Genomic DNA, 27,568 nt, shown 5'->3' with positions numbered 1-27,568 from the left:
GGTTGGACTAGATGACCTCTAGAGGTCCCTTCCAACCTTAAGCATTCTATGATTCTATGACTGCGTAAACCAAGTCATTTCTTCACTAACCAAACTTACCATTCGAAAAAGAGTCACCACTTTGCTCAAGAAGAAACTAGACGAGGCAGGCAAAATTAGATGCTTAACACACCATGGGAAATTTACTGCCTGGGATTATTAACTAGGCAAGCAGATTAGTGAACTTCAAGAGCAATTAGATACTTGCTTTAAGAGCAACAATTGCTCTTGCACAATCTTAGGTAAACGTGACTAAGTCACTGATCTGCCAGCATCACCAGTTTCACTTCCTTGTTATATTACCTAACAATTAGATGACATTTATTTCTTCTTTTCACTTTTCCCTGAAATACCTCCTTTCCTGAGTAGGAAGCAGGACAGGGACTTGATCTATCATCTCTGTATTTTCAGGGGAAAACTGGTATATATTCTAGGGAAATTTTGTAGTGTTTTTGAGAAACATAGCTCATAAAAAACCCTTAAAACCTACAAGTTGTTGCAGCATACAACAAGCCCTGTACCTAGGCATCAGGCCGCCACTATTTTCCACTTTGAGGGTGGCTCATGCCACTGCCGCCACCATTACTCAGCGCTTGCAGTGATGGGTGCCTGGGAGCCCTGGGCAAGCTCCAGGCACACAGATTGGTGTTATTCAAAAGAGAAGGAATGATTTTAGCCCTCACAGTTATAAGCCCATTTCTGCACAGATCAATCGTTCGCAACAGTTGGACACTTTCTTTCATGACGAGACTCAACACACACAACACGGAGCGTGTTGTGACTCCATCCATCTGAGGCGGCTGCATTCCTTCCAGCAAGGGCTGAGGGCTGCCAGCACCAGCTGCAGCGCAGGTGACTTGGCTCCCCCTCCCTGCCATGCTGGAGCAATTACTGCTCAAAGAAAGGTCCCAGAAAACTAATTACTACAAGCCAAACCACCTGCTACCTTTCTGCTAATGTTACCAACACCGAGGTCACAGCTGGTGGCCTCACCTCCTGGTTACTGGCTGGAGCCATTGACTCACTTTGTCCCCAGCACTACACAGCTGAGTTCAGCGCTGTTCAGGGCAAGGTAACCGAAAAGGTGAATCCCCACTTCTGCTGGGTTTGCACATTGCTGGTGAGGGCTGAAGCACAACTGTCCCCTTCAAAAGGTGCAACAGCCTCTTAGCATTTCAACCACTTCTCTACCTTCTGCCACTTAAGCTCTCCCCCTGCCAGTCTCCTTGCCCTGGCATCCCTGTAAGTTGCTTGTGAACTGTTGCAACCAAAAACCAACCAAAATACCCCTGCAAAGGCGAGGTCTGCAATGTAATCAGCGCACGGTCCATAGCGTAATACAGCCCCATCAGACAAGGTCAGGAGAAAAGAGGTGCTTGAGGGGTTCTCCACTACGAGTTCAAGGGTGCTGGCAGGGAGCCCCCAGCTTGTATGGGCCTAAAGGCCACCCCGGCAATGGAGATGAAGCCACGTGTGCCCATGAAGCAGAGGTGGCACAAGGCCATTACTGCCCATCTGCAAACACGAAGGGAACAGAAATACTCTCCTTTAACGTATGGGAGGGAACAGAGAGACAGTGTTCTGGCTCTATACACTTACAGGGACACACTGAAACCATGCCCAACAGAGCTGCAGAATCATCACTAAGCAAAACAACAGAAAGGACTGCCCCCCTTAAATGGTCCCAAATTAACTCCAAATTCATTTTGGATGCTCCTGGACCCATTACTTTTGTTCTTCGGGAATATTCTCAGATTTACATTTCACCAGCATAAGCACTAATGGAATGAAAAGGTTTCAGAATTGAACTGCCATTTGATATCTTTTCATTTAAGTCCGTATGTGGGTCTGCAATAACATACAGGCATTTGTCTCCACTTTAGCTCTTTTACCCACCAACACCCTTTTAACCAATACCATTCAAATCCTGATTTTTTTTTTTAAAAAAAAGTCTCAGATGTGAGCAAAGGTTTGATAAATCTGGAAAAAAAATTAAGTCTGTACATGTGGGGAAATCACACTTGCATTTTAATTTGCTTCCTGCTCAAAGTTTCTTGAGTAAATTAAACATTTGCCTTTCAGTACAGTCACAGAGAATTTAAATCCATCACACATCTCTCAGCACAGGCTTTCATGATTCTTACTGCCCTGCAGAAAAAATGAAATAAACAAACAAACAAAAAAACAAGCTTTCAACTAGCCTTGAATTCAAAACTAACCTAAAATTCTTAAACTAGAAATTTAATTACACTCCCACTTTTATCAAGGGCCATGTTTACTCCCTAACTTACAAGATTAGAGATAACCAAAATACCCAGGCTTCAGTGAATGAAATCAAGTCCTTTGGGGTTTCCAGGTTGCAGGGAGAAGACAAGAAGCAGCCAAGCCAGCACGGAAGCGCCCCCGCGCCAGGCACACGTCAGTACGGCGCCACAGAACACGCACGTGCACAGAGCGGCCCTGCGCCGCACAAGCAACGCTCACCTGTAGAAGTACGAGCAGCCCCTGACCGTGTTGTGAGTAAAGTGTTCCTGAGTCTTCTCATTGCCAAAGTCCTCTAATGGGTCTGACCACAGGATGTCACACATGGGTCCATACGCAGGTGGTTCCTTGAATCGATCTAACTAAGAAAAAAAGGAGACAAAGAAATACTAACTTCTTTCAACTACATCCCATAGAAACACAGAAGCAAAAGCTGCTTTTTTCAATACCACGGGCTGCCTAGCTAAGGCCCAAACCATTCTGTTTCAGGTGCGAGCGGCTGGCAGCTCCAAGGCGCTGGATTTAGAGTAGCAGTTACACGCTTCTTGCTAACACTGACAGGAATAGATCTACCTGCAAGTGGAGAAATACTGTCAATTCCCATTCTGTGTACATTGTCTTCTGCAAGTTATTTTTTCTTTCTTTTTTTCTTTTCTTTCTTTTTTTTTTTTAATTAAAAAAACCCTCTTTTTAAAAGCATCTATATGGAAAACAGGAGAAAAAGAGGGCATTTCTGTATTTCATTATTTGTCAAGCACTGTGGCATTCAATTTATGGAGCATGGAATTTCAGGAAAAAATGCAATATTTAGTTCAAAGCAAAATTCTCATTTTCATTCAATTATAGTTTTCTAAATTTAAGAAAGAAGGTAGCATCTCTGGATCTTGCCATGAAAATCTTGCTGCTCTCATTAACGGAAACCTTAGCTTTATTTGAACACCTAAAAATTCCTCTATCTAGCTGACCACTGATATTAAAAATTTCAAATGATAAAAAAATCATACTGCAAATAAAATGCAGCATAATAAAATTGGGAATATTAACAACCAGTATTTTTCTGCAAGAATCCCTTAATATAGAAAACCCCATTGCTAAGATGAACATATGAATCAGGTTGGCAGTCTATTGCCTTCTCTGCTCTGACCAGGAAGCTCAAGCAATGATTTAGTCGCATACTGTTTTTTAAGCTTACATTCAAACAGAAAGAAGCAATTTCGCATGTTTTCAGCACTCAATTAAGAAGTTTTAGTAACAGACCTCTACAATTTTAACTTTGCATTTTTGTCATAAAATATTCATAGCCTACCTACACTTCTAACTTATTGCAGTCCTTTAAATAATTCATGCTTTTATAACTATAATCCATCTCAATTAAATAACAACAATTCATGAATATGCAAACCACTTTCCTGTTGATTGCCAAAGATGAATAAATCTGCTAGCAGACAAAGAAAGGCAAAGATGTTAATGACCCTAATCTCAAATCAGAGTGCTAAAAAATTTTAATCTGCCATTACGCTGTTGCAAGCCCAGCTAATTTTTAAATTAGAGAATATTTTAGTTTCATGAAACACTGAACCTTCACCTCACAAACAGAAGTTTATATTCAGCAATTTAAAAAGTGCAGATAATGTCTTCCTGTAATTGCTTTTAAACCAAAACATGTCTTTTTTTTTTAAGCATATTCACTTCTTAAGCAAATACATATTTATCTTGGAATATAAATTATTTTTCAGCAACTTTAAAGCTTGAGGTAAATGCATATTCATATTTAGAAATTTCAAACTGCATATGAAAAATGAAAATCTTTACTGCTAGAAACAGTAATATGGATGGTTAAATGCCTCATTTTAGAAATACAGATATTTAACCAAGGTGTTTGAAAAAAATACATGATAATGTGCAGCAAAACTGGATTATATGAGAATAAAACATGTTTGACAATGATCTCTGAACCATTATGAGATTTATAAGAAACTCTTTTCAGACCACAAGTGTTAACTTTAAGTTACAAAGCCTCAATTAAACAACTTGTGGACTCACAAGCGTTGTATCATTAAAAATTTGGCAGAACCTACTGAGAATGAAGATCTTGACTCTTTTTCAAATAGTACTGTTGAATCATACTGGTTGCATCATATTATCCTTTTTTATTATATTTTTAAGTAGTATGAGGTTTTCTAGAGTTTTCAATCTTTTTTCTCTTCAAGAAAATGCACAAGGAATCATTACAAAATTTTCTCACGATGTGCTAGAATTTATTACAATAATTACAAGAAACAATATATTGCAACTTTACACTCATTTGCTCCTAAATACTCATTTACCTAATGCAGTTCCCTCCCCATGTGCAAAGATGATAATTCTGTGTTTTATTGGATGCTGAAAATCTCCTCTCCTCAATAAAATATGACTAATTGCAGCATATCCTTTTACGTTCTCTGATTTTGAAAGACCTTTAAAAGGTGATAATGTCATCGTAAATGTCAAAACGGCATAAAAGCATCTTCCATAAGAGAAGAACAGTGACAGATTCAGGTTTTAGCTGTTGTGATTAACCGTTCCCTTAAACCGCAGCACTACTCAGACTTACTTTTCTGATGTCATCTAAGGTGTTGATCTCTGGAGACAAGCCACCGTGTACACACAGGAACTGCTGGTTCATCAGAGCAGCCAGGGGAAGGCAGTCAAAGGCATCCATGCAGGCATCATATACTCGTTCTGAATACTTGATTTTACCTTTCAAAGATGAAGATAATGGAAAGTGCCATCAACATTTGAGAGGATACAAAAAATAAGTAGATAGTGCCTAATATCTTAAGCTGGCTCTCCAATGTTCTTTCTTGTGCTGAGGACTGTACCAAAGCTTGTTTCATCCAAAACATTCTTTCAAATTGTTATTTACTTGCAGAAAAAATGTTTAGATTTTTAATAATAAAAATACTGCAAAATTTATTATAATTTCTCTAAAAAAAGCTTAATTAAGTTATCATACTATTATAGTCTATGAAATTTACACAGCAAGCCTTAAAAAAAAAAAATCTGTTGAATGGTTATCATCTACTTCATTATAGCTCAAAGAGAGCTCTCTATAAAGCAATCAGAACTTTAACCCACTCCCTTTTAATTAATTATCTACAGAAATGCCATTATGAATTGAATGAGGTGGTACAATAAAGCAGAAATGTTAATTTACCAATATGCATATTAAAGTCAGTAAACCATGAAGCCTTTGAGCCAATTAACATTTCCTTTATCCCCGATGCTAAGAAGGGAACGCGGATTCATGGCAATAATGGCAGCTTAAAGTAACACAGATTTTTTTCATTGGGCAAGCCAAGTTTTACATCTAATGAGCTTTTCCGTGTCACTGTATCCTTTCTTGCCACGCTGAAAGGAACTCCTTTCAGAAAGGGCATCCTGACAAATTGAAGGCAATTCCAGAGCCACGCAGTGCTGCCCCGGGCCACAAAGGGGCAAGCAGCTCTCCAGAACATCTTCTTGGTGCTCCCTGACTCCTCCTGCTCCTGGCCCTTCCCATCAGCCACCCTGGAGCGAGCCCCCATCCTCTCGGGAGCCGCAGCTGTGACACTGCAAATTCTGAAATACAGGAAGCTACAAGCAAATACTAAATAGCCACCTTGAGCTATTGAAAAGGGAGTTGGGACAAAAAGACTTACATTCTTGCTTAAATGTGAAATACTCTGTTAAATGTCTACATTCATGATTCCCACGAAGTAAAAACAGTGTTTTGGGATAAAGGATTTTCAAGGCCCACAGATACAGCACACACTGCAAACAAAAAGGAGAAACAGTTACATAATTCAATCACTTATGTCAACAGAAAGAACAAAGTGTTGCATGCGAAAAAAAAATTATTATCATTTCTAAAATTAACTGTTCATATACTCCAGGCAAGCATTTCCCTGCAGTTTAACGTGCACTGGTGGAAACCAGGATTACCCTATTTTAATAAAGTTTTGCCTTCTCACTCATTTGCATTTCCGCATTCACTCCTAAATTACCTTCAGCTATAAGGGCTGTCAAGCAGCATTGCTGGGTGTCTCAGCAAAACCCCTGTGCTCCACCTGGCAGGGCACACTGAAATGCCCCTGGAAACAATTTCAGCAGCAGAACTGCATTTCGTCACCTAAACGAAAGGCTGCCCTAGAACTATTTAGCTTATATTTCAGGAAATACCTTAGCTTCCGATACAACCAATTTTTTTTTACATGCATACTTGCACTGCACACCTCCTTTGTTCATTTTCAATTTTGTTTTGTACAAACAGCCAAGGTTACTACAAAGGTAGGTTACTACAAAGCTGCTGCAGAGCCTTTTGTCTTTTGAGCAGATTTCTATTTGAGATGACATTCTTTTCAGACATGTCTGTTAAAGACAAAAAAAAAAAAAAATAGAGGACATAGTGGGGCTGACCTCTGCGCAGATCTCTCAAGATCTTCTGATTAAAAATTGTTTTGAAAATTGCACTAATACAGCAATGATGCCAAAAGCATTAGAAGATTCTTAACAAAATAGCAAAATTGCAAGAATATTTACCATTTATCCAATGCTACGCTAGTCAGGCACTTGGCTAAAAAACCTACATTGCCACACAAGTCAGATACTTGTGTAAGATTCTGCATGAGAACAGCGGCCTCGCTTTGCAGGCTCAGTCTCCCTACTGCTGCGAAGCTGATAAGCTCTTCTCATCTTTTAGTGCAGAAATGTAAAGTCTATGGTATGACAGAAAATGTGAGCTGGAAAACTGTTCTGAACATTTGCTCCGACTCCTTCCTTTCTTACATGTGACCTAACTGCTACCTAAGAAAAAAAAAGACATTCAGCTTTAACACTTACACATGCAACTGCTTTACCAACAGCCTACTTCATTCACTGACAAAAATCTGTGTTTTTTTTTTTTATTTTAATAATCAATAGCTGGGAGTCCCAGAACATACTTATCCTAGCAGTTCTGTTTAGAGCAAAGGCACTATTTTGATCAATTTAATTCCTCTAAGCATGTACAGTAATGAATTTCCTTCTACTGTTCAGAACCTCTTGCCAAAGAAGAAATACAGTATTTCTGCTAGTCTCTCTTGAACAGTTTAGTTTTTGCTTCTTCATTCGCTCAGTGATCCTCGCCCTTAGGAAAAGCAGCAATGCTGCTTTGCTTGTGCCAAAACTCATATTCGCTGCGGATAAGCACGTGCCAGCAGGCGCTTTACAGTGCCACAGCTGGTCTTGAATTTATTGCCTGCAAACATCTGGATCGTCTGTCTGCACTCTGGGATTTCTGTTGTGAGGGCTTGGAGGCAGCTGAACACATTAAAAGTGAAGGGCAGGGCGGCCTGCAGGACCTGGGAGACGGGTCCTCTCACTTGCAAACACGGGCAGCCTCCGAGCTGCCGCCTCAGCCTCGCAAGCATGGCTGCCCTGGGGACAGGAGAAGAGGTGTCAAGCAGCCAGGGGAATCGCCCCTCTATAATCCGGCGTGCAACTGCGTTGTTAGGGCACAGGAATCATCAGCTACAGCCGGAGCCTGAAAGAGCAGTGTGCCTAGGGAACATTTTGTGCAGTTTGTGCCGGCACGACCTTGACTGCGCTTTGAGGATTTCACTTGCACAGAGGAAGAGGCTTAGGCTTCAGTGCAAAAGCAGTGAAACTCTGAGCTTGCGGACAACTTTTTGGCTTCATCATTCTTCCAAATACTGCTGGAACCTTCAGCTTCCCTGAATCTCCTGCTTCACTCAAAACTTGATGCAAACATTGTGAGACAAGAAGTTTCAAATGATGCCTCCATTCATGCGAGAGGAGTTCCAGCTTCTAAAGCTGAATCTAAGTTACCCCAAGGCTTCTACTCCTGCCAAATCACCTTATAATTGAAAAAGGCATAATGACCAGTGCTTAAGTGAAGTGCTTTATTGGGAAAAGAGACTGGTTTAAGAGTTCCTTTGTAACTAAGATTTTTACTTTCATTCTTGAAGGTATAAAATCTTGGCAGGGGGTAAAGAAGCATTTAGACTGTTATATATAATATTGTCCAGATTGGGGAAGCAGAAAAAATGAGGAAAGCCTCCAAATTTTATCATATTGGTGTTAGGTTCTCATTTATGGGTAGAATCACCTTACATTCACTTGTTTTTTCCCCCCTCAGGTTCCCTTTGAAGGATTCATGACACCCAAAGACAAAGTAGCCAAGAAGCTGTTGCCAAGATCACTGCAGTCCCGAGAGATCTGTGCCCCCATGCCAGGATGCAATTATTTTAAGCCCATCGTCCAAACTCTGTTTACACGGAAACATATTTAAGGCTTTCTTTGTTTAGGTAAGTTGTATTTTTTTTTCCCCCCCTCTCTCCTTTTTCTGCTCAAAAATTTAGTGATATAATAGCATATTGGTTGACAAGAACTAATTAGCAAACTGCTTTCTTTCCATGTGAGCCAAGACATTCTGGTTTTATATTTTAAGTATGCTTTGCATGCTGTTTTCGTTTGCTTTTTCTTCTCCTTTAAATCAAACTGAACAGTCTCACCATCACTTAGCTGTGTGATAAATGAGGGCATATAATCTCTGACTATTTAGTAATGCTGCTTCCCAAGACCAAGATTTAAAAGCCTTCTTTTTATTTTCCTCTATGTTTTTCTATTAGATATCATTATGACCCTTCAAAAATGCACAGCAGTAACCTTATAATCTGGACTCTCCTAAGGTTATTTTTGGCCTGTCTCACTTCTTACCTCTTGGTATTGAACAAATGGTACTGCCTCTCTAGCTTATGCGCTTGGTGCCTTTGTCACTGAACTGGCAGCTACGTTAGGTTTCTGAGTAAAGAGCTGAACTACCTCTCAGCTCCCACATTCGGGCTGTTTTCCTGCTGAGGCTCCAGGCATCCTCACCATGAGGAAAAAATGCTCTGGGAAATGAAGTACCACATAAGCCAAAGCTATGCACTGTCAAGAGTGACTAGGGATTTAACTCTCTAGTTACAGGCTGCATTTGAGCCTTCCTACGATTTGAAACAGTGGCACCTTCTGCAAGGGAAATCCAAACCCCCGGACCTCCTGCACAGGCCTGAAGTCACAGGTAACCTTGAAAAACAGATTGTCACCACAGGACTGCATCCACTGCACAGCAACACCTGCAACACGCTTGCGCTTGCTCTTGGCTTTGTGACTGTGCCAAGTACAGTAACCTTTCCTACTGGAAGGATCATTTGAGCTACTCATCACTAGAGATGCTCTGCAAGCAAGGGCATAGTATCTTAACAGGGCTTGTTCATGCTATAACTAACCCAGACCATGCCCAAGTATGAAAACTGCACTACTTTTAGCTGCACTGAAATAATTACCCTATCACAGCACCTTGCAGAAATCCAGCTCCCTAAAGCGGAGTAGCTATCCCAACAGAAAGTATGTGCCTTTACACATTTAACTGCATTCACACTCCTGATATGAATATTTATTATGCCTTTTATTTCAGGAGCAAATAAATATACACTGCATTTGTAACCAAAATAATTACAAGCAATGCAAATATGTTGGCATTAGGTTAAAAATATATATATATAGTATCGCATCGCCTTCACTGCGGCTGGGCTTTGATTCTGCAGTTGCCAGCTCTCAGGGAATGAAGAAAAATCTCCTCCCTTTAGGCTCTGCTGCAGAACAGAGATAAGAAAGCACTTAGAGCAACCAGAGTTTCTTCACTGACAACTTCTGGTTCAGCAGAATTCCATGCTTCTGTTTTACCTGTTCTGCACCTTTCTAAAACCAGTGCCCATGGATGTAGAGGTTACTGTGTAGAAGCCTACTCTGTGGAAATCAACTTTTTGTGGAGTAGCTGTTTCTCATATTATGCCAGAATGACATTTAAAAAAAAAATCTGTTGCATGTTCCCAAGCTGCTTTAGGATCCTGTTTTGACACTTGCATGGTACTTCATCAGCTCTAGACTGATGACTTAATTGTTGAAACAACTCTTCTAGCTTGTCTCTCAAATGACTTTATTTCAAATCATCACATACGAAACACTGCTACTTGCCCTATTTTATTAGGGATCAGACACGTTATTCCCATTCAGCCCTTTGGAACATCTCGATTTAAAAGCAAACTTAAATAGTGCACCCTAAATAGGTTTTTTTTTTTTTTTTTCCCCCTTTCTTTCTCCTCTCATTAGCACTTTAGTCAGTGCTATCTAAGCACCAGTTCCTAGCTCTCCTTGCTGATCCTTGTGCCCTGCGCCAGCTGTGAAAGCGGGTCCCACACAGTGGGAGGGAAGCAGTGAGGGCAAGCGGTGCAAGTCACCTCTGGGCACCGGCCCACAGTCTCTCCCTGCATCCAAAGGGAGATGTTGGCATGCTCTGAGGACAGGGAATATTCGGGCTCTGAGAAGCATCCCCAGCAGACATGGAGATCTTACAACATGCAAATTATTGATCCAAGGAAACATATCTGCTATTGCCAGATAGTTAAGTAGGGCAAGGAAATTTAGGATAATTAAATACTAGTATATTCTCTGCAAAAAAAAAAAAAAAAAAAAAAAAAAAAAAAAAAAAAGCAACTGACTTTCCTGGGAAACTGTTCGCACTAGCCAAAGATACTTTACATGAAGCTGATTATTGAAAACATGGACACAATGCAGTAATGGAGAAAGCTGGACAGCGTTCCTTCTTCCAGCAGAGGTCTAGAAAATGCACGTGGACTTGGGAGATGATAACCACAATTTAACCAGCATCTGCCTCATCCACAGTTTACTAACAAGAATTTACCATGTGCATTTGCTTTCTTGAGACCAGTTACTAATTTCTGGAAGTTCACAGAAAAGCACCAGATTCTGCGTCTGACAAAGCAATTCCTGATGTTTAGACTCTCTTCAAACATCTCACTTGGCTCTTTCTAGAAACATAACACAAAACCAGTTTTTCTTTTTCTGTAATTTCAACATTTCCATTTGGGGAAATGAACAAGCATGCATATTTTGAACATCCAAACACAACATCAGTTTTATGTGGTTTGAATTTTGGCTTAATATGCATTATCTTAACTATCTGCCCTGTCAAAAATGACCAAGATGAACCTTGTAATATACAATTAAAATTTAAACCTGTATGTAGGTGGGATTGAGTAGGAAAATCCCAATACTTCATTTGTATAATATTACACTTGCTATTTACTGTGTCATTTTTCAAATAATTTGCTGAAGAACAGTCTGTAAGTATACTCCTCTCCACCACAGGGCATTTATATCTCACTTTCAACAGAGTTTTCAGACTCAGATACACCATCCTTTCTTAGAACCCATTTCTGCAGAATCACTTATGCTCTGCTCTAACTATCCCTCGGATTTTTCAAAAAGCTCTCTGGTTTGATCATTTGGGGCTGTTTTGCCCATCACTGTCAGCTTGTTTCAAAGTGAAACCTCAGGTTTCTATTGTGGAGTCCAAGCCCTGGGACAAGCATAGCATGGCAAAGTTACCAGTTACTGAGTGGAGGAAACAAGTGTGCTCCATCAGACTCGGCACTTGCACCAGACTGTTCTTCCAAAAGAGAAACTGCTCAGGCTTTGCCTGATGGTCAAATGGAAAAGCGAGCACAGTTGGGGATAGAAAAGTGGCCCAGGCCAAGCAGCAGTGTCCTGTCTCACTCCAGCTCTTTGTTTGATCCATCTGCCTGCCACCTGCCTCAGCAACTCTGATCCTGCAACATCTTAATCTTAAAAGACATAAAACTCTCTCTGTCCAAGCACTGACTAACTCCAATTGGTGAAACAGGGCACACGTGTGAAGGATTAAGTGAGCCTTTAGATGCTCTACAGGGCAAGGACTGTCGTTTCTACTGAGTGCCTTATACAAATACTTCTCTTTTCCCCCTCTGCATTAGCAAATGCCTTCCACCTACCTTATGCAGTTTCTTCTTCTTCTGATATTAATGATAATAGCTTACATTATATGGGAGCTTTCATCCAGAAGAATCCCAAATGCTTTGCAGCCCACAGACAGGATTATCTCGCCCACTGTCAGAATTCAGCTCGGTCGATGCTCAATGGTGTCAGTTTTACGCTAGATAGCGTCATACAGCAATTGAAGGGATTTTTTAAAGCTTATATTACTGATGATTAGTACCTTGGACCATCTACTTAACCCACTGTCTTGGCAAAACCCCAATGCTGCAATGTCTGTATGGGCAGAAAGGGGAGTGCAGCAGATAAACAGTTCACAAGTACACGGGGCAACTGACACAGGAAAATATGTACTGAGACCAGGTGAGTTGAGCACCCTGCCTTGTAAGCAGGCTCAAAACATGGGCAGAGCTGGGGCCTGCTGGACATACTCAGGCCCCCTTCTGCCACCAGGAGCAGCCCCGCAAGCTGCCAAATGGCATCCTCGCCCGTTTCCCTTCCTCGGCACTACTTCCTGCGCTACAGAGTCAGCGGCTTATGCCCAACTGCACAGCTCTAACTCCAACTATTCTCATAAAACAGAAGCCTGTTTTTGTAAAGGCAGTCCTTCATCAAGGTGACAGGTGGGGACAATCGGTTATGTGACCAAAGATACAGTAATTTGAGTCCTAAATACAAAAAGGGATAAAGGAAATGACAATTCAGACCCTTCCTTTATGCTGACAGATGCCAGCACTGCTTCAGTGAAAAACCATGGCAAAATCTAACCACAGAATATAATTTACTAAATATATATGTGCAGATTATTAAATGAATAATTAAGGGATTTATTTTCTCTGCTCTCCTTTTAACACAAACAATTTGTTTCATTTTGTGTTATATAACTTGTTCTCTTCTTTAATCAGCAGTAGCCCTGGAGTGATTTTTTGGCAAATTCAGACACACACTTTCAAGCTGAAGCAAAAAATTTGTTCTATTTTTTATATGAAAGCACATATACAAGTGAAGAAAAAACTCTCATCTTCCTGATAGGACATTGGCTCTGTCCAAATCTGGAGGAGACATGAGCTAGTCTATCAGAAGTGAAAACAGTGTTTCAAGATTCAGCAACACGTGAGTTAAAGCCTGGATGGCCCAACTCCAACCTTCCCCATGAGTCCAGCATGCGAACCTAAGACAATAAGGCTAGAGCTCCCTGCTCAGCACGGAGCAGGCAAGGGCAAGAGCAGCCACACGTGGCACGAGGAAAGGCCTGAACAAGCGTTGTTTTGGAGGGGCTCAAAGGAACTTAATCCTGACTAGATTAGCTATGAGACCAGTCTAAACATGACTTAGAACAGATAGACAAGATAACCTTGCAGTGCTCAAGTGTTTGGAGATTTGAACTGGAAGTACATATTTCTACTTGTAGAATGTGCCACTTCTGAAGATTCATTTTAAAATGAACTAATAAATCACAAGAGGTTTTACAGAATCTTAAAAATAAGCATCCTCTTTGTAAGTGAATACAAAATTGCCAGGATAATGCACTAATCCATTTCAAAAAACACACTGCAAGTAACCAGCTGTTTGTATGCTTAGTTTGTAGCTTTAGTACGACAACAATGTACTAAGATGCCACAGTCTGCCTTCACTGTTGTATGTAAATAGGTAGGAGGGCACATGTTCTTCTATGCTGCCAGCATTAGCTAGTAACAAATATACAGCCTCCTCTCATAGGATCTGTTCTGCTTCTAATAGGTAACAACTTTCTCCCTGAAGTAAAAGAGTTATAGCTTGAACTTTTCAGAGAAAAAGAGCCAAGCTGTAGCTCAAAAGCTGCTGTGAATGTTCCTGAGTTAGTGTTCAGTGACTAGCTCAGCTGTCAACCTGGCTGAACAAAACTGTTTTTCTTTGCCAATCATGGACCTGGTGAGTTTGCAAAGCTGAGCAGCGTGGCAGAACGGAGCACAGAAAATTAAAAAAATCTGGTTTATGAGCACTGGAATGATGGACTTAGGTGTTCCATATTTCTTAGACCTTCCACCCACAAGACAGTCAAACTAACCTGTCTTGTCATCCATTTTGCCCATCTCTTTTTCTACTAGCTCAGGTCTCTTCCTTCCCTTTAGCTCATACGTGCTGCAGAGGAGGCTGCCTTCTCCCCCCTCTTTGGATGGTCACTAGTAGAACTAAGTTCTGCTGCTCTCCTGCACAGACACACCATGGGATTTGGCTGGATACTACACAACCTTTATGAAAACCCCAAGAGTGACATTTAACATGGACTTCTGTCTTTCACAGAGGTATCCTCAAGGACTTTAGGTAATCTTGAGCTGGTTAAACTATACTGTTAACACACACATAATAGGCTGCAAGCAGTTTCACAGCCAAAAAGAGAAAAAAGGAACTTACTTCAATGCTGAAGTACCCTCTGTCCACATAGTCCCCCAGGAAGAGATACCGCGTGTTGGCAGGAGAACCTCCCACTTCAAACAGTTTCATCAAGTCAAAAAATTGTCCATGGATGTCTCCACAAACTAGAAGAAACAAAGAGTAATGTTCAGTTTCACTATGCTAAGACCATCTCAGACACATGCATTCAGAAGTCACTCGCTTTCATAACAAATGCACTTTCGACAATTTTGTGTCTCACCCTCTAGTTAAATGACCAGTGAGAGCTGGAAGCTGTTCAGAGGCTGTTTTTTCTATTATATGCATCCATATTTGTACGTAAAAGACTATCAGCTAATTAAAGGAGAGCTGTTAGGCAAATTTGACCTATGTTTATTTTTACAAATACCTATTCATCCTCCCACTGCCTTGTGGGCACACAATATTGACAATGGTAAGATAACAAATGAAAAATGTTGAAGCAACATCTCTTCTTTGGTCCCATTCTCAAACCCAGACAAACTCTAGGAGACCTTCCACAGAAAGCCCAGTATGTCAGTCCCATATGAGCCACTGGCCAAACTGACAAACTTCTGACTTCCAGTCTCACCGAGGCCTGAAGAAACTGGAGAGAGAAGTGGCTTGCTCGCTTTCCCAAAGCACGTCTTAAAGCATGAGAAATAGCATTCTCTTGTGTAACCCTTATCCCTCTATTTAATCCCACACAACTCATCAAGTTACTTGTCTAAAAACAGCAGGTCTGTAAAACCATGGCCGGCAGAGATGACAGGCAGCCAGGGACAAGAATTATGAAGAGACTGAATAGCTTAAGGAGAGAGAACCTTATCCTCACCCTGCAACAGCAATACCACCTCTTATTTCCATTTAGGATAAATTCAATGGACTTTGGATGCCCTCTTTGATGCAATGGTTCAAGCTTTTGTATTCAAGCAATGCCCTCATTTTAGCTTTTAGGTGGAAATTCAGGCAGAGATCTTGTCACACCAAGCATGAGTGAACCTCCTAACTACTTCATGCCACAGTAAAACTCAAGTCAATTCTCCACGTGTATATGAGAACTATACAGCAGCTGTGACACCAAATCCAACAAACTGGAAAGGCAGACAGTATCCGTATTTCATGGTCTTTACTGACAGCAGTGTCACATTATATTATTTCCTTATATGGAAACAAGATGTTAAATCACTTTTTTTTTCCCCACATACACACAGTAACAATGGGCCTACTATCATATTGCACAGCATACAAAACCTAAAATCAGTAAAATGTAGCAAAAAACATTCAGCTTGCAGTCACTGCTGTTATGAATATTTATGTGAAACTACTGACACAATTCATGAATACTGGCTAGCTGAGAATCTTCCTATAATAACAACAGGGTATTTTTCCCTTAAAATTACATATACTTTAGTAAACATCACTATCACTTTGCATAATCTTCTCTTTCCTTAATTTCCATGAGTATTAGATGAGAGTCTTCATGCTGAAAGCCATCAAGAGCTTGGATTCCTAGCTAAAAAAAATAACTGCCATTAATTATCCAAAATAAATAGTATTTTATTAATATAAAACCTGTTTCTCTAGAAAAATACATGCCATATACAAAAAAATTGATCCTGTTTTGCTTGAACCCAGAAATCCACTGAGCCAACAGCTATGCTTGACTGTACTCCTCTGCATGGACACTGTGGGAAGATGAAAATCACTTCATGTATTGATGGCCAAACCAATCTGCTCTCCTGACTCCTCATAGAGAAGCTTTTAGTTACATAACTGTACAGTTCTAGCAATGATCGCCCGCCTCCATTTGCTCCAACTGTAAAAAAACATTAAGTTGAACAAGAGTGAAAGATTTTAACTGGATACTACTTTTGCTCTTTCACCAAAGCATAAAGAAACATGAACTTTTCTTGGGGAAACAGGTGTACAGGCCCGTATAAAAGCACTGAGACCCCTAAAAAGAAATCAAAGGTTAAAAAGCTTTCTCCAAGCAGCTATATGTCAGCAAATTTGTCACAAACCAGAAAAACAGAAAGCAAAACAGTTAAGGGGTGGGGGAGCAAACACCAAACACAAAAAACAGAGCCCTGTAAGCCATGAGTTAAAATTCTCATTTCCACCTTTGAATTAATAGCTGATGGAAACTCCAGGTATTTTACATAGTACCTATCCTTCTTACACTTGATAGCATTCCCAGAAACACATGCAGAAAAAAGTGGAAATAGAATAAAATAAAACACAGATAAGAAGCAAAGAACAAGAGAGAAAGAAAAAAAAAACACACACAAAACACCAATTTGAAACCCCTTAAGTCCAACCTTTCCAAGCTATTCAAGTAGTTCCATAAAAAGCATAAAATCAGTTGATAAAACTGGAGAGAGAACATTCATTAATATTCAGATTTAATTTATGACAGTCAGACCCCTAGAATTGCATGAAATAGTTTAAGGATCTTATCCATGCCAGGTTCTAGTACAGACACCTAAAAGCTCCCTTTAGTGTCCAGCTTGCAATCTCATCTCGACAGGGGTTCTTGTTTGGCAGTTGAAGAACTGCGCACAGTGCAACTCTAGCTGTAGTTTAAACCTACCTGCTTTTTTGGCCTAGCTGAACCTCCACCTCCCACACAGCAAGCTCCAGCAGCTCACTCTACCCTATATGAAGAATCCTTCTATAACTCTTTTAAAGTCATCTCCTCATCCCCGAAATCCCTGAACCGAGTTCATTCTTGCAGCCAGAAGCTGTAAGAACAACTTTTTACTTAGGGACTTTTAAGGAAGTTTTTAGCAAATCTGATGGAGGGGTGTGTGTTTTTAAATGCACAGGACTCATGTAATTATTGGAGAAATCTTATTTCTGAAGTCTTCTTTGCTTGTTCAGCTTGGTCAATCCTGACTTTGAATTCAGCTCCTTCCAACTGAAATCCATTGGGCTGTACACCAGAGGGCCAGAACTTCCCAAATATAATTCACTGTAACTGCGTGTAAAACACTACTTTATTACAAAAATGGACATTGGGAACAGGAGGAGGATTTTTTTTTTTTTTTTTCCAATTGTCGCCCTAATGGAAATTAACTTACGCTTCAAATGGCTTCACTGAGAGGATCTGCCTCTGATTACATCAAAGGAACAAGCAGCAGTGAAATAGAAACTACTGCGTTAAAATTCTACTAGGATTGGAGGAAGCCCAAGGCTTAGCAGTGCTATTGCCAGCCTATTTATAGAAAACAAAGCGCCAGAGCACTGCTTCAGACTGCAATGACTGCTGCCACAAACAAAATGCCTCAAAATGCTGTCCAGATTACTTAGATTCCCTTCATTACGTGCAGCTCAACGCATAGTTTTTTTCCAATTGTGCCATTTCCACGTCAGCTGCACACTGAGAACAAAAGTTATATGCACAGTACATCAAACACAGCCAACTGAGGCATTTTCTATACGCAGCAATTTGCATATGCTGGCTGCACTTACTTGCTCCTTTTCCATGCACAGCCTTAATTGGCTGAACAGCGCAGCCTGATAGGAAAATTCCATGTGTCCGTTCTGAATAAATTGAGTGTCAAGAGATTATGCTCCCACCTTCACACATCCCCACGGATTTGGAGCACATCTGCAACACTCCATCATCCGTTTCCACTGCTTAGCATGGGCTTCCACAGCTTCCAAAGACACCCAGTCCTAGGTGAGCCCTGTGCCAAGGGGACAAGCGCAGCGTGTAAGCCAGCACGTGTCTCGGCTGCCTGCAGGCCTGGCCTGGGAACTAGGCCCCAGGCCAGGTCTTACCATGTTCTACCTGGCATCTGTCAGGTCTCTCCCACTCAGCTACGGCGCTGCTCCTGAAGGCAGCAGCTCTCAGCCAGAAGGCTCATTTTTCTCCAAGATTTAAGAAAAAGTCATGGGTACAAGTCATGCTTCTCAATCCTCAAGCCTGAGGGAGCTTTATTTCCAAGTGTGCATATGTTAGAGAAGTACCATATGTTGCCACAACTGTATGAAACAAAGCACTGCAGGTTTTGTGTGTGGCACACAATTTTGTTTTAATTAATTACCAAAGGCTGAGATTTTTTTTTTCATTCCTTTTTGGAGAGCAAGAAGGCAGGCAAAAGAGGAAGCAAAAGAAAAAAGTTTAAACATTTTCATCTGTGGCTGTTCCACAAAGCATTTCAAAAGATAAACCCAGTGGTTACGTTAAATACTCTTCTTTACAGTTATGTAATTCTGTCTCTGCTTGCAAGGGAGGTCTAAAGAACTTGCAGACTTCATTACATACTCAAGTTAAAGTCAGAATCGTTCACGCAGCTTGGTAGGTAACATATCAGCTAAGGCAAACATCTACTACACTTAACACACTGGGCTCTCACACAAATGTTTGGTACACTAAGTCCATAGCATATCACAGCTTCATACTTCCAAAAGAAGCAGGATCTCATTCATATTCATCTCAAGTTATCTAACATCATTACAGTGGCCTTCCATCTATCTTTTTCTTTCCATCATTGAATGCAAAATTGATGACTTCACCACAGTGGAATTGGTATCAGCAGCAAACTGCAGTCATGCATTTTCCTCAGGAGAAATATTCCCTGAAAGGAAGAGCAGCCTCCCTGAAGGGGCCACCTGCAGCCCTGAGGAAAGGGCAGGCAGGGAAGTGCCGGGGGCCGCAGGGAAAGCCCCAGGCACCGTGGGTCTCCGTGCGAGGCAGGCACACCGGCGCTGCGTGATGCCCTCTGAACAGTTCAGATGTCTGCCCAGATCAAGCCAAGCTCGCTCTTTGTAATGGAAGATAGTTTTCTTCCACCATCCCCAAAGGCCGCGACAAATTAATGACACTTGATGTGACAAGGCAGAGCGAGAAGGAGCAGGGAGGGCAAAACAGCACATCAGAGACGACCTGCAGGATAAAGCATTTATATTCTGGGGAAGGAGGAAGCAAAAAAGCTGCAGGAGCAGTAGCTGAACCTACAAAAATATCTTCAGTAGCACGTTTTTAAAAATAGCTCCTCAAAATTACTTTACCACTTGTTTCATGAAATTATTTGCAGTGTCTCCAAACAATAAACCCATATACCTAAACCTGGCAGGCACAGCAGCTGCTTTGTGTACATAAGAGATCATCGGAAAGAACAAGATCTTAAGTAAACAGCCTTTACCGCTGGCTGGAAAACCTACAAAGGCAGGTGAAACCCCCCTCCCTTGTCCCGAAGCCCGACTCCAGCTCAGTAAATGCTATTGCAGCAGTGAGTGCCAAACTGAAACGTTCAGATTCAGGTTGAAGTAATGTGGAGTGGCAGGAGAATGGCAATGCAGGAATGTTTTTTTTTTTTTTTTTTTTTTTTTTTCTCCTTTCTCCTTTTCCCCCCTCTTCTTCCCCTCCCTCCATTTCCCTCCCTCCGCCTCAAAATCAGTGGGTAAAGGCGTAAAGGCCCTGGTCACTTCCATACCAGAAGATGCCCAATCAGGTCTCAGGGAGAGAGACACGGGATGCCAGGAAGCAGCGCTCCTCCGCACACATGGAAGAACCATGACCGGCTCTTCGCCAGCCGCCTCCCAAGGTGAGCGCTGCCCTGAGCCTCTCTCAGCACACGGGACAGCAAGCACCAGTTATTCTCTCTTGGTCACGCACCCTCAGTGGCACTGAGCACTGCCCGCTCCACATAAAGCCGTGTCAAAGAATTACTTCAAAGCACCCTGGCGCCTGGGTCAGGATTTCCAGCTCACATCCTTAGATCACAGTTATTTGTAGCAGCAGGGAAATTCTCTCATCCTCAGTTACGCAGATGTGAAAAACAAAGGTCTGGCAACATTTACTAATTTGCAAAGTCACAAGTTCAGTCAGTGGAAAGGCAGGGACAGCCATGGAGGCAGTGGAGCACATCTCCCTATTCCTTCAGCCACCACCAAAAAGCCCAGCTACAAAAATCCAGTACCGGCTTGCAGTCTTTTTTTCCTTCCTTACCTGAGGATAATATTTGGCTGTGCAGTTGCCTCACACTGTGCTACTGCAGAATTCCTGTACACTCCTTCACATCCCCACTTGCCATTTCATTAACAGACTTGTTTGACAAAAAGCAGCCCCTCTTCCTCCAGCACAGGAATTTTTCTTATCAATGGGAGACAAACATTTAATCGATGTGAGTCAAGGTGTTTTATTACCTGTGGACCTATAGCCCTCTGCTCAGATCTCTCAGAAACAGACATTAAGGGGGGGGGGAAATACTATTCCTCATACTCTGAGGTCGTACTAAGCAATGGCAGCACCGACACAGATGCTTGCACGCTCCCTGGCTGGGAGACCAGGCCGCGTTAGTTGCGAAAAAACTCTGCATTTGGGTGCAATGAGTGTGTGTTCAGAGCCACGGAGAAAATGAGAGCAGGCAAACAGAAGGTTAAGCTCAGCTTCGGTACCCAGGCCTTGATTGGCCTCAAGCTACTCTTTTAGCCTGACCTACTAAGCTTCCCATAGTCATTAATGTCCTGGTAAGAATAAATCAGTTAGGCAAGGAAGCCAAGGCAAGGAAAAGATGACCACGTTAATTTCCTCCAGCGGAAAGTACATGCCTAAATATGATCTTGAGTAGGTGGTAAAATTCTGATGCTGATTCTAAATCAACAAGACTATGTTAAGAAGTTGCTGGGTTCTCAGAAGCTACCACTACTCATGAAAAAGGGAGGACGCATTTTATGGGAGACTACGTTATTTTGTCCATCTTCACTTTAAACATATTTGAAACTGGTGAGGAATAAAGTTATATAATAACTCTGTAAATTTTAGCTACAGCTTTGTTAACATCATCTTCAGAAAAAAATGACTTGGCAATTGTATTGTTTAAATACAGAACTGAAGGAAATTAGTCCAGAAAAAGAGAACCTCCTCTCACTTAGAGGCAATTATGAAAATGAACACAACCCCCCCAGTTACGCTGGTTACAGAACAGCTTCACTGGCTATCTTTAAATAACTTTTGCTATTGGGCATAAATAAAGCAGATGCAAATTAGAGAGGACTCAGCTTGTGTTTAGGGACTGATGACCCCTAAGGCATCAGGCAGATCTGGGCTAGCTCCTAACAGTGACGTAAAGTCACAGCACAGTGATTTGGATTATGGCAGGGGGACACAAACTGACCTGTGGTCCTCCTATTTCATCCTTGTTCGCCAGCTGAGCAGCCTACATCCCACAGAGGAAGCTCTGCATGGAGGGTACAGCATCTCCCATCCAGAAAGAGCCACCTTTTCTTATCTCTAAGGGAAAACAACTTGCAAGGAGAATATCAGGTGAAAAATGAAATAACAGGGAGGGGAAAAACATTATTTTAGCATAGGTCCACATAGTAATCTTAGGGTCTTAAATCCATCAGCAAAATATGACACTTTGCCAGGCTTATGATGTAGTTAAAGGTTTTTTTTTTTTTTTTTTTTTTAAATACTTGCAGACCAAGCAATCTAACAGGAGCTTAGTAAATGTTTGAATACCTTCCTGATTAGCCAATTTAATTGGCTTTTATCTGGCTAAATTTGATATGTGAATTAGGTATCCACACCCAAGGATCTCTACCACTTCTCTCTCTGCGGCTGTGGGAGAGGCCAGCCTCGGTTGAGTTGATTATATGAACGTGCAAAGGATAATCATAAAATAGACCGCGTGAAAACACTCCTAAATCCAGCTCCATATGTGATGAATCACTGCACAGACTTGGGATTTTAATAAAATTCTATGTATACCCGAGATCACATCCATAAATAACCCCCGAGTCAGCTTTTGTAGCATTTCATATTTGCAAAAACAAGATTTTCAGGACATTTGGGGATCCAGCTACAGAGAGGTTTGTCAATTTTGATGGGAGCTATGTGATTATTTCTTCCAGAGCACTTCTTCATCTATCTGTTTTCAAAGCATATGGAATGAATTATTAATCCCAGTACAGTGATGAGGATGTACAAGTTCGTCTCAAGATGACAGAGACATCCAAGACAGATTTCCATTCAAATTTTAACTTTAAGGAAAAAAATAATCTCTTGATTTCATGATTCATGTGATTTATCTTTATGTCTACTTGAAAGCACCTTGGGACAAGAAATACAGAAGCTCTACCACTCTGGAATAGGAAGTTTTGGAGGCTTTTTAAGCTATTTAGAGAATTTCCAGATTAAATTGTTATAACTGTGACATACATAATCTAAATATGAAGCACTCTACGTGACCCTTCAGAAATCGTTTTCAAACATAACATATATATGCGTGTTTAAATGCAGTATGTATAACACAGGAAGTATCTGTAAATCCAACATGTTTCTTCCAAAAGCAACAAAATTCAAATAACTTTTCAGATGCTTTAACCAGAAAAACACGAGATGGGACTTGCGGCTCAAACACCAGATCTTTTTTGACAGAACAATTCCAGCATTAAACAAAAAAGCAACAAATCCAACCAACAGAAAGTAACTGCATTGCAGAGTAGGAGAAAAAATTACAATCCTTTAGTATAAGATTATGGAAGTTGACTAAACAAAATGAAATGTAGATTTTTGCAGAATATGATACTGCAACTGTAGTTGTGCATTCCTCACATGAGGACAGCTGGACAGCTATATGAAAAGACCACCACACCAGTGCAAACAAAACCTTTGTCAGTGATGTGATTCTCAAGATAACATGCCTGGCTTGGCATCCCACCGCCCGGCCCACTGCCATAACACTCGCCCAGCAGGACATAGTCGGGGCTCCTCATGGCTCCACAACGCCAGCGTTCCCCTGCGCAGGCAGCTGCCACTTCCTGAGCTCGAATGTGCAGCTCGGCATTTCACAAGGGCACCGAGTTGAAGCCAGCGGCGCCCCGCGGCTTCCTGCTCCACTCGCACGGCCTCGCCTTGTGTTTGGATGCGCCAAGCCCTTGCAATACCAGAGATAACCCTCTTTTATCAACATGTACGGCCAAGTCATGTTTCAATGGGGCCAAAAGAGGGAATCATTTCCTTGTTTCTAACTCTGTGCAAACTAGGTCCAAGGTGACATTTTTAAAAGCCAGATCCTCATTAATGCAGAGACTGATGAAGCTGAGGCTTGTACATTAAACTGTACTTTCTTCTGCCTCTCTTGCTTTGGAGAATGACTGATTTTGCCGCAAAGAGCACTGTCTCCTCTTGGCTAAGATAAAACAGAGCATCAGTTTCACTCGCTCCAGAACACCTTCTTCCCAACTATTACAATACTAACTGCAAGCCTTCCTTTAACTTGCTTTACTCACCCTACATAAAAATCCTCTTTACAACATGACAATGTTTTTCTTTACTTTTCCCACCTCTCCATCCAGTAAGCACTTCATATGGCAATGGAGTCCGCACGCATCTACCAGGATCACAAACATGTCCATGATTAAAGAGTTACCTGGCAAAAGGAAAGAGCTGGAAGAGCTCTCAGCTGCAGAACACAGCTTTTACTTAAAGGTCTCCATATAGAGAATTATAGAGCAAAGATACTAAGCCCAGCATCTTTGCTTAAATTGTCATGCAATAAAAGTGTGCTGACAACGTTAAGGAAAATGGCAAAAGAAAACATTACATTTTTTAAGTAATGATGTTTTTGTCTGCATCTGCCTCCAGTTCGTAAGGCTTTATGGGAGTCGATCGATGCTCTTAGATACTTAGCTTTTACGATTGCAGCCAAAAACATCAAAAGAGAAGTTTTCAAGAGAGCCGAAACTGGTTCCCGCTTGTCTGTGAGAGCTTTAAGACAGACACTGCTCTCGGCATGGCAAAAGTCAGAAAAGTTCAGGCCCCAGCAGGATCAAAGTTCTCACACAAGCCTTCAATAGACTTCCGCTACAAAATGTAAGTCTCAATTTTTCATTTATTTATCCTTTTACCTTTACCCTTTATTCATTTACTTGTTCATTCTCATTTGGTTTTTATGTCTACATCAATTTATTTACTAAAATATGTATGTAGCTTTAACTAACTCATTCATAGGAGAGAAATACATGAATTATTTCCCTTTCCATACAGTGTTAGATACAGCAGACAAGGCAGAGGTATTACTCTACTCCAAGAACACAACATCTTGATTTCCCAAAGCAAAGATTTTTGCCCTCTTGCACACTCCTCTGCAAGGCAGAAGTTTCTTCTGCTGCTTCTCCTTTGCAAAAGCGAGCACAACTGACTGGCAGATTCGGTCCCCATCAGCCCAGTAATGCAAAGGAAATGATTCTCTCATGGATTCGTTACTGTCATGTGAAAAACACACGCTAAACCAACAAACAAAAAATCTCTTTTCGCATTTCAGTGACTTTGGGGGTGCTAGCACTCCCTTGGGACTGCAATGGCAAGGCTTTGGAGGTGACTGCAGTGGGTAAACCTTACAGACACATTAAAATACTGCTATTATAAATGTATTCATTTGTGTGTTACAGCTTGTCCACACTTAACTAAAGCTTTAGCAACTGCTTGGCAACTTCTTTTCCAGCCTATTGAAACAGGCCAAGTAACAGAAACCCACCTCCTTGATCATAAACCCATACTTGCTACACCCTAAAGTTTTCACAGACTCTAAAACTTACAATGTAATGCAGTATAATACACTTCAAAAATTTATACATTGTTTTCTTGTACATAGATATTTCTATTTGAAGTATTTAAGTGCTACTGAACTTTATACAAAAAATATATTAGAGACCTTACATTGAAAATATTATATCTACTGTAAAGAGCCTGTTGGGAAGCTGGAAAGCACATGGGGATAAAAAAGGGCAGCAGAAACTTCTTGTACAGAAGAGGCAGGACACATCACTGTCTAAAAATATAAGTCAGCATAGACAGGATCTTATCTTCTGAAAACATACAAGACAAGCAATCAGGTTTCAAAAAATCATCATCCACAAAGGAATATAATTGGGCATCTTTCTTCTCATGGTCTAAGAAAAGTCAGGGCTAGCTATAAAAATCATAGTGACTAGTGTGCAGGAAACTGCTGTGAAAATCAAAAAGAATTGGCTTTCGACCTATTTTTCTCCTTTTTCCTGCAGCCTTGAACAATACAACTAATGATTTTATAATACATTTCAAAAAGATCCATTAAAAAATAAAAAGAAATAAACCAGTTAGCTATGAAAACACTGAAGTGAAAGATAACTCCTAGTTCTCTGGAACAGCATCTCATCAAGGCTACAAAGGAGAAAACAAACCTCTACAACTACTGCTAAGAAGAGACAATGTCATCTTTGATAAGTGTTAGGACTTTGTTCAAGAATTATTTCAAGTTTCAAAGACTATTTTAAGCACTAACTATGTGAAAAAATGTCTCCTTGTTTCAAATGAAACAAACATTTCAGCTTGGATTAAAATCTTACTTAAAATCTCTCTGCAGCTGGACCACATCAAAGATGGAATAAAACCAGAGCTGTTTTGGTAGTTCCTCTGAGAAAATAAGGAGGACCAGAAACCTGCTGCAGATGACACTGCTATCACATACGTCACCAAGGACTGAGAAACTGAAGAGACAGCAGGAAGGGACCTTGGGATACCAAAGGGATTTAGAAGACACCTTCCTCCTCCAGAGTAAGGGCACTCAGGCTTGTCCTTGCCAAGCTGGACCAAGAGCACCCTGACCTTCAGAGCATCTTCCTTGTGGCTCCCCTTGTTGACCTACCTGTATAGGCAAGGTGACAGCAGCAGGAAGACAAAAGAAAGAGCAAAGCTGCTGCAGAACTTCTGTTATACAGGAGTACTACAGGTATCTGCACTAAAACTGGATTTGGTAAATTGCATGTTGCAGGTCATCTAACCTTGGTAAGCAGCAAGGAAAAAGTGCAATTTCATTTGGACCTAGGATTCAAAAATTCTTTAAACCACTTGTCTCAAGACAGCCCTTTGGCTGGCTCACTGCATTATAACTGAATAAAGACAGCAAAATTCTCTCTGCTGACAAATATACTTCTTGCTACTGTCAAACTTTGGTGAGCAACTTACAAGGTACTTACTAAGGTTCAGTACTGCCTTCAAAGGACAATTTTTATCTAGTCTTGGGTCACACAGGGGCTTTACTTTGGAACTAATGTCTCTTGAGGAAAAAAATAAAGCACCACAGAAATATTTAAAGATAAGGAAAAACATCATTATTAACACTTATTGCTCGGTTTTGGTTGTTTGTTTCTGCTACAGTTAAACATAAGATCCTCTTGTCTTTACCCACAGCACCCTTCCAGGCATATAAATGCTGCCATGGAAGTCAACTAGTGCGACGCACTCGTGCACAGGCATTACCAGTAACGGTCACTGACAACTGCACTAATCCCGTCAGCTTTTAGGAGGCTATTACTATTTAGGGTCTGTGAGAATACTGCATACCTGCAAGGTTAAAATACTTCCTCCAGCTGGTGTTCTGTCTGTCAGAGGTTTTTATTTCTCACTTGAAACAACAGTATTTCTGGAGACTTTCTTCTTCGGTAAAAAGACAGAGAACCAGCATCTAAACTATCTTTTGGAAGGGCTAGAGGGCTGCTCTTTACAAGACAATCCTTAAACATGGGTGCTGCTTGCAAGAACTAGGCTCATTATCCAGGAAAGCATCAATCATTATTACAATAGGAAATACACTGCAACATCGAAAATTCAGTTAGTGATGAGGCAAATATGTGGTAAGCTGCAAAATCCTACTTTTCTCCCCTTGAACTAGGAAATTACTGGGAGAAGCAGCACTATGGTCTGTAGCTTTTTTATTTCAGTTGGTTGGCAAACAGGAAATATATCTACATAGTAAAATGCAATAGTAAGACATTAGTTAACTAAAATGATTGGTTAACTTAAAAAGCAATTTCAATTTCCGAATTCAGTTATTTCATACCCCATTTAAACATCTCAGTTTTTTTTTTTTTTAATCCTATACCTGCAGTTTTCATTAAGGAGTGTGCTGCCATGCTTTCATGCTCCTAGCCAGCATGAAGCCACATGCTCATCTTTGTGCACGTCAGAACGCTGCTCTGAATT

The 27,568-nt window shown here is 40.9% G+C and overlaps 1 protein-coding gene across 2 annotated transcripts in view; it reads right to left on the bottom strand.

The window, feature by feature from the left end:
• Positions 1-27,568, bottom strand: part of PPP3CA (protein phosphatase 3 catalytic subunit alpha) — a 165,098-nt gene that overhangs the window by 39,222 nt on the left and 98,308 nt on the right. For both annotated transcript variants that reach the window (XM_088524015.1, XM_088524017.1), the window contains exons 3-6: positions 14,593-14,717; positions 5,982-6,093; positions 4,895-5,040; positions 2,524-2,663 (exon numbers count right to left, since the gene is read on the bottom strand). In XM_088524015.1, coding sequence (XP_088380141.1) covers positions 2,524-2,663; positions 4,895-5,040; positions 5,982-6,093; positions 14,593-14,717 — 523 coding nt within the window. The remainder of the gene's footprint in view (positions 1-2,523; positions 2,664-4,894; positions 5,041-5,981; positions 6,094-14,592; positions 14,718-27,568) is intronic.

Source organism: Tinamus guttatus, unplaced genomic scaffold, assembly GCF_059628265.1.
Source record: "Tinamus guttatus ecotype Peru unplaced genomic scaffold, ASM5962826v1 Tinamus_guttatus_pri_ptg000202l, whole genome shotgun sequence".
NCBI classification, from domain to species: domain Eukaryota; kingdom Metazoa; phylum Chordata; class Aves; order Tinamiformes; family Tinamidae; genus Tinamus; species Tinamus guttatus.
This window is presented reverse-complemented; position numbering and strand designations above follow the sequence as displayed.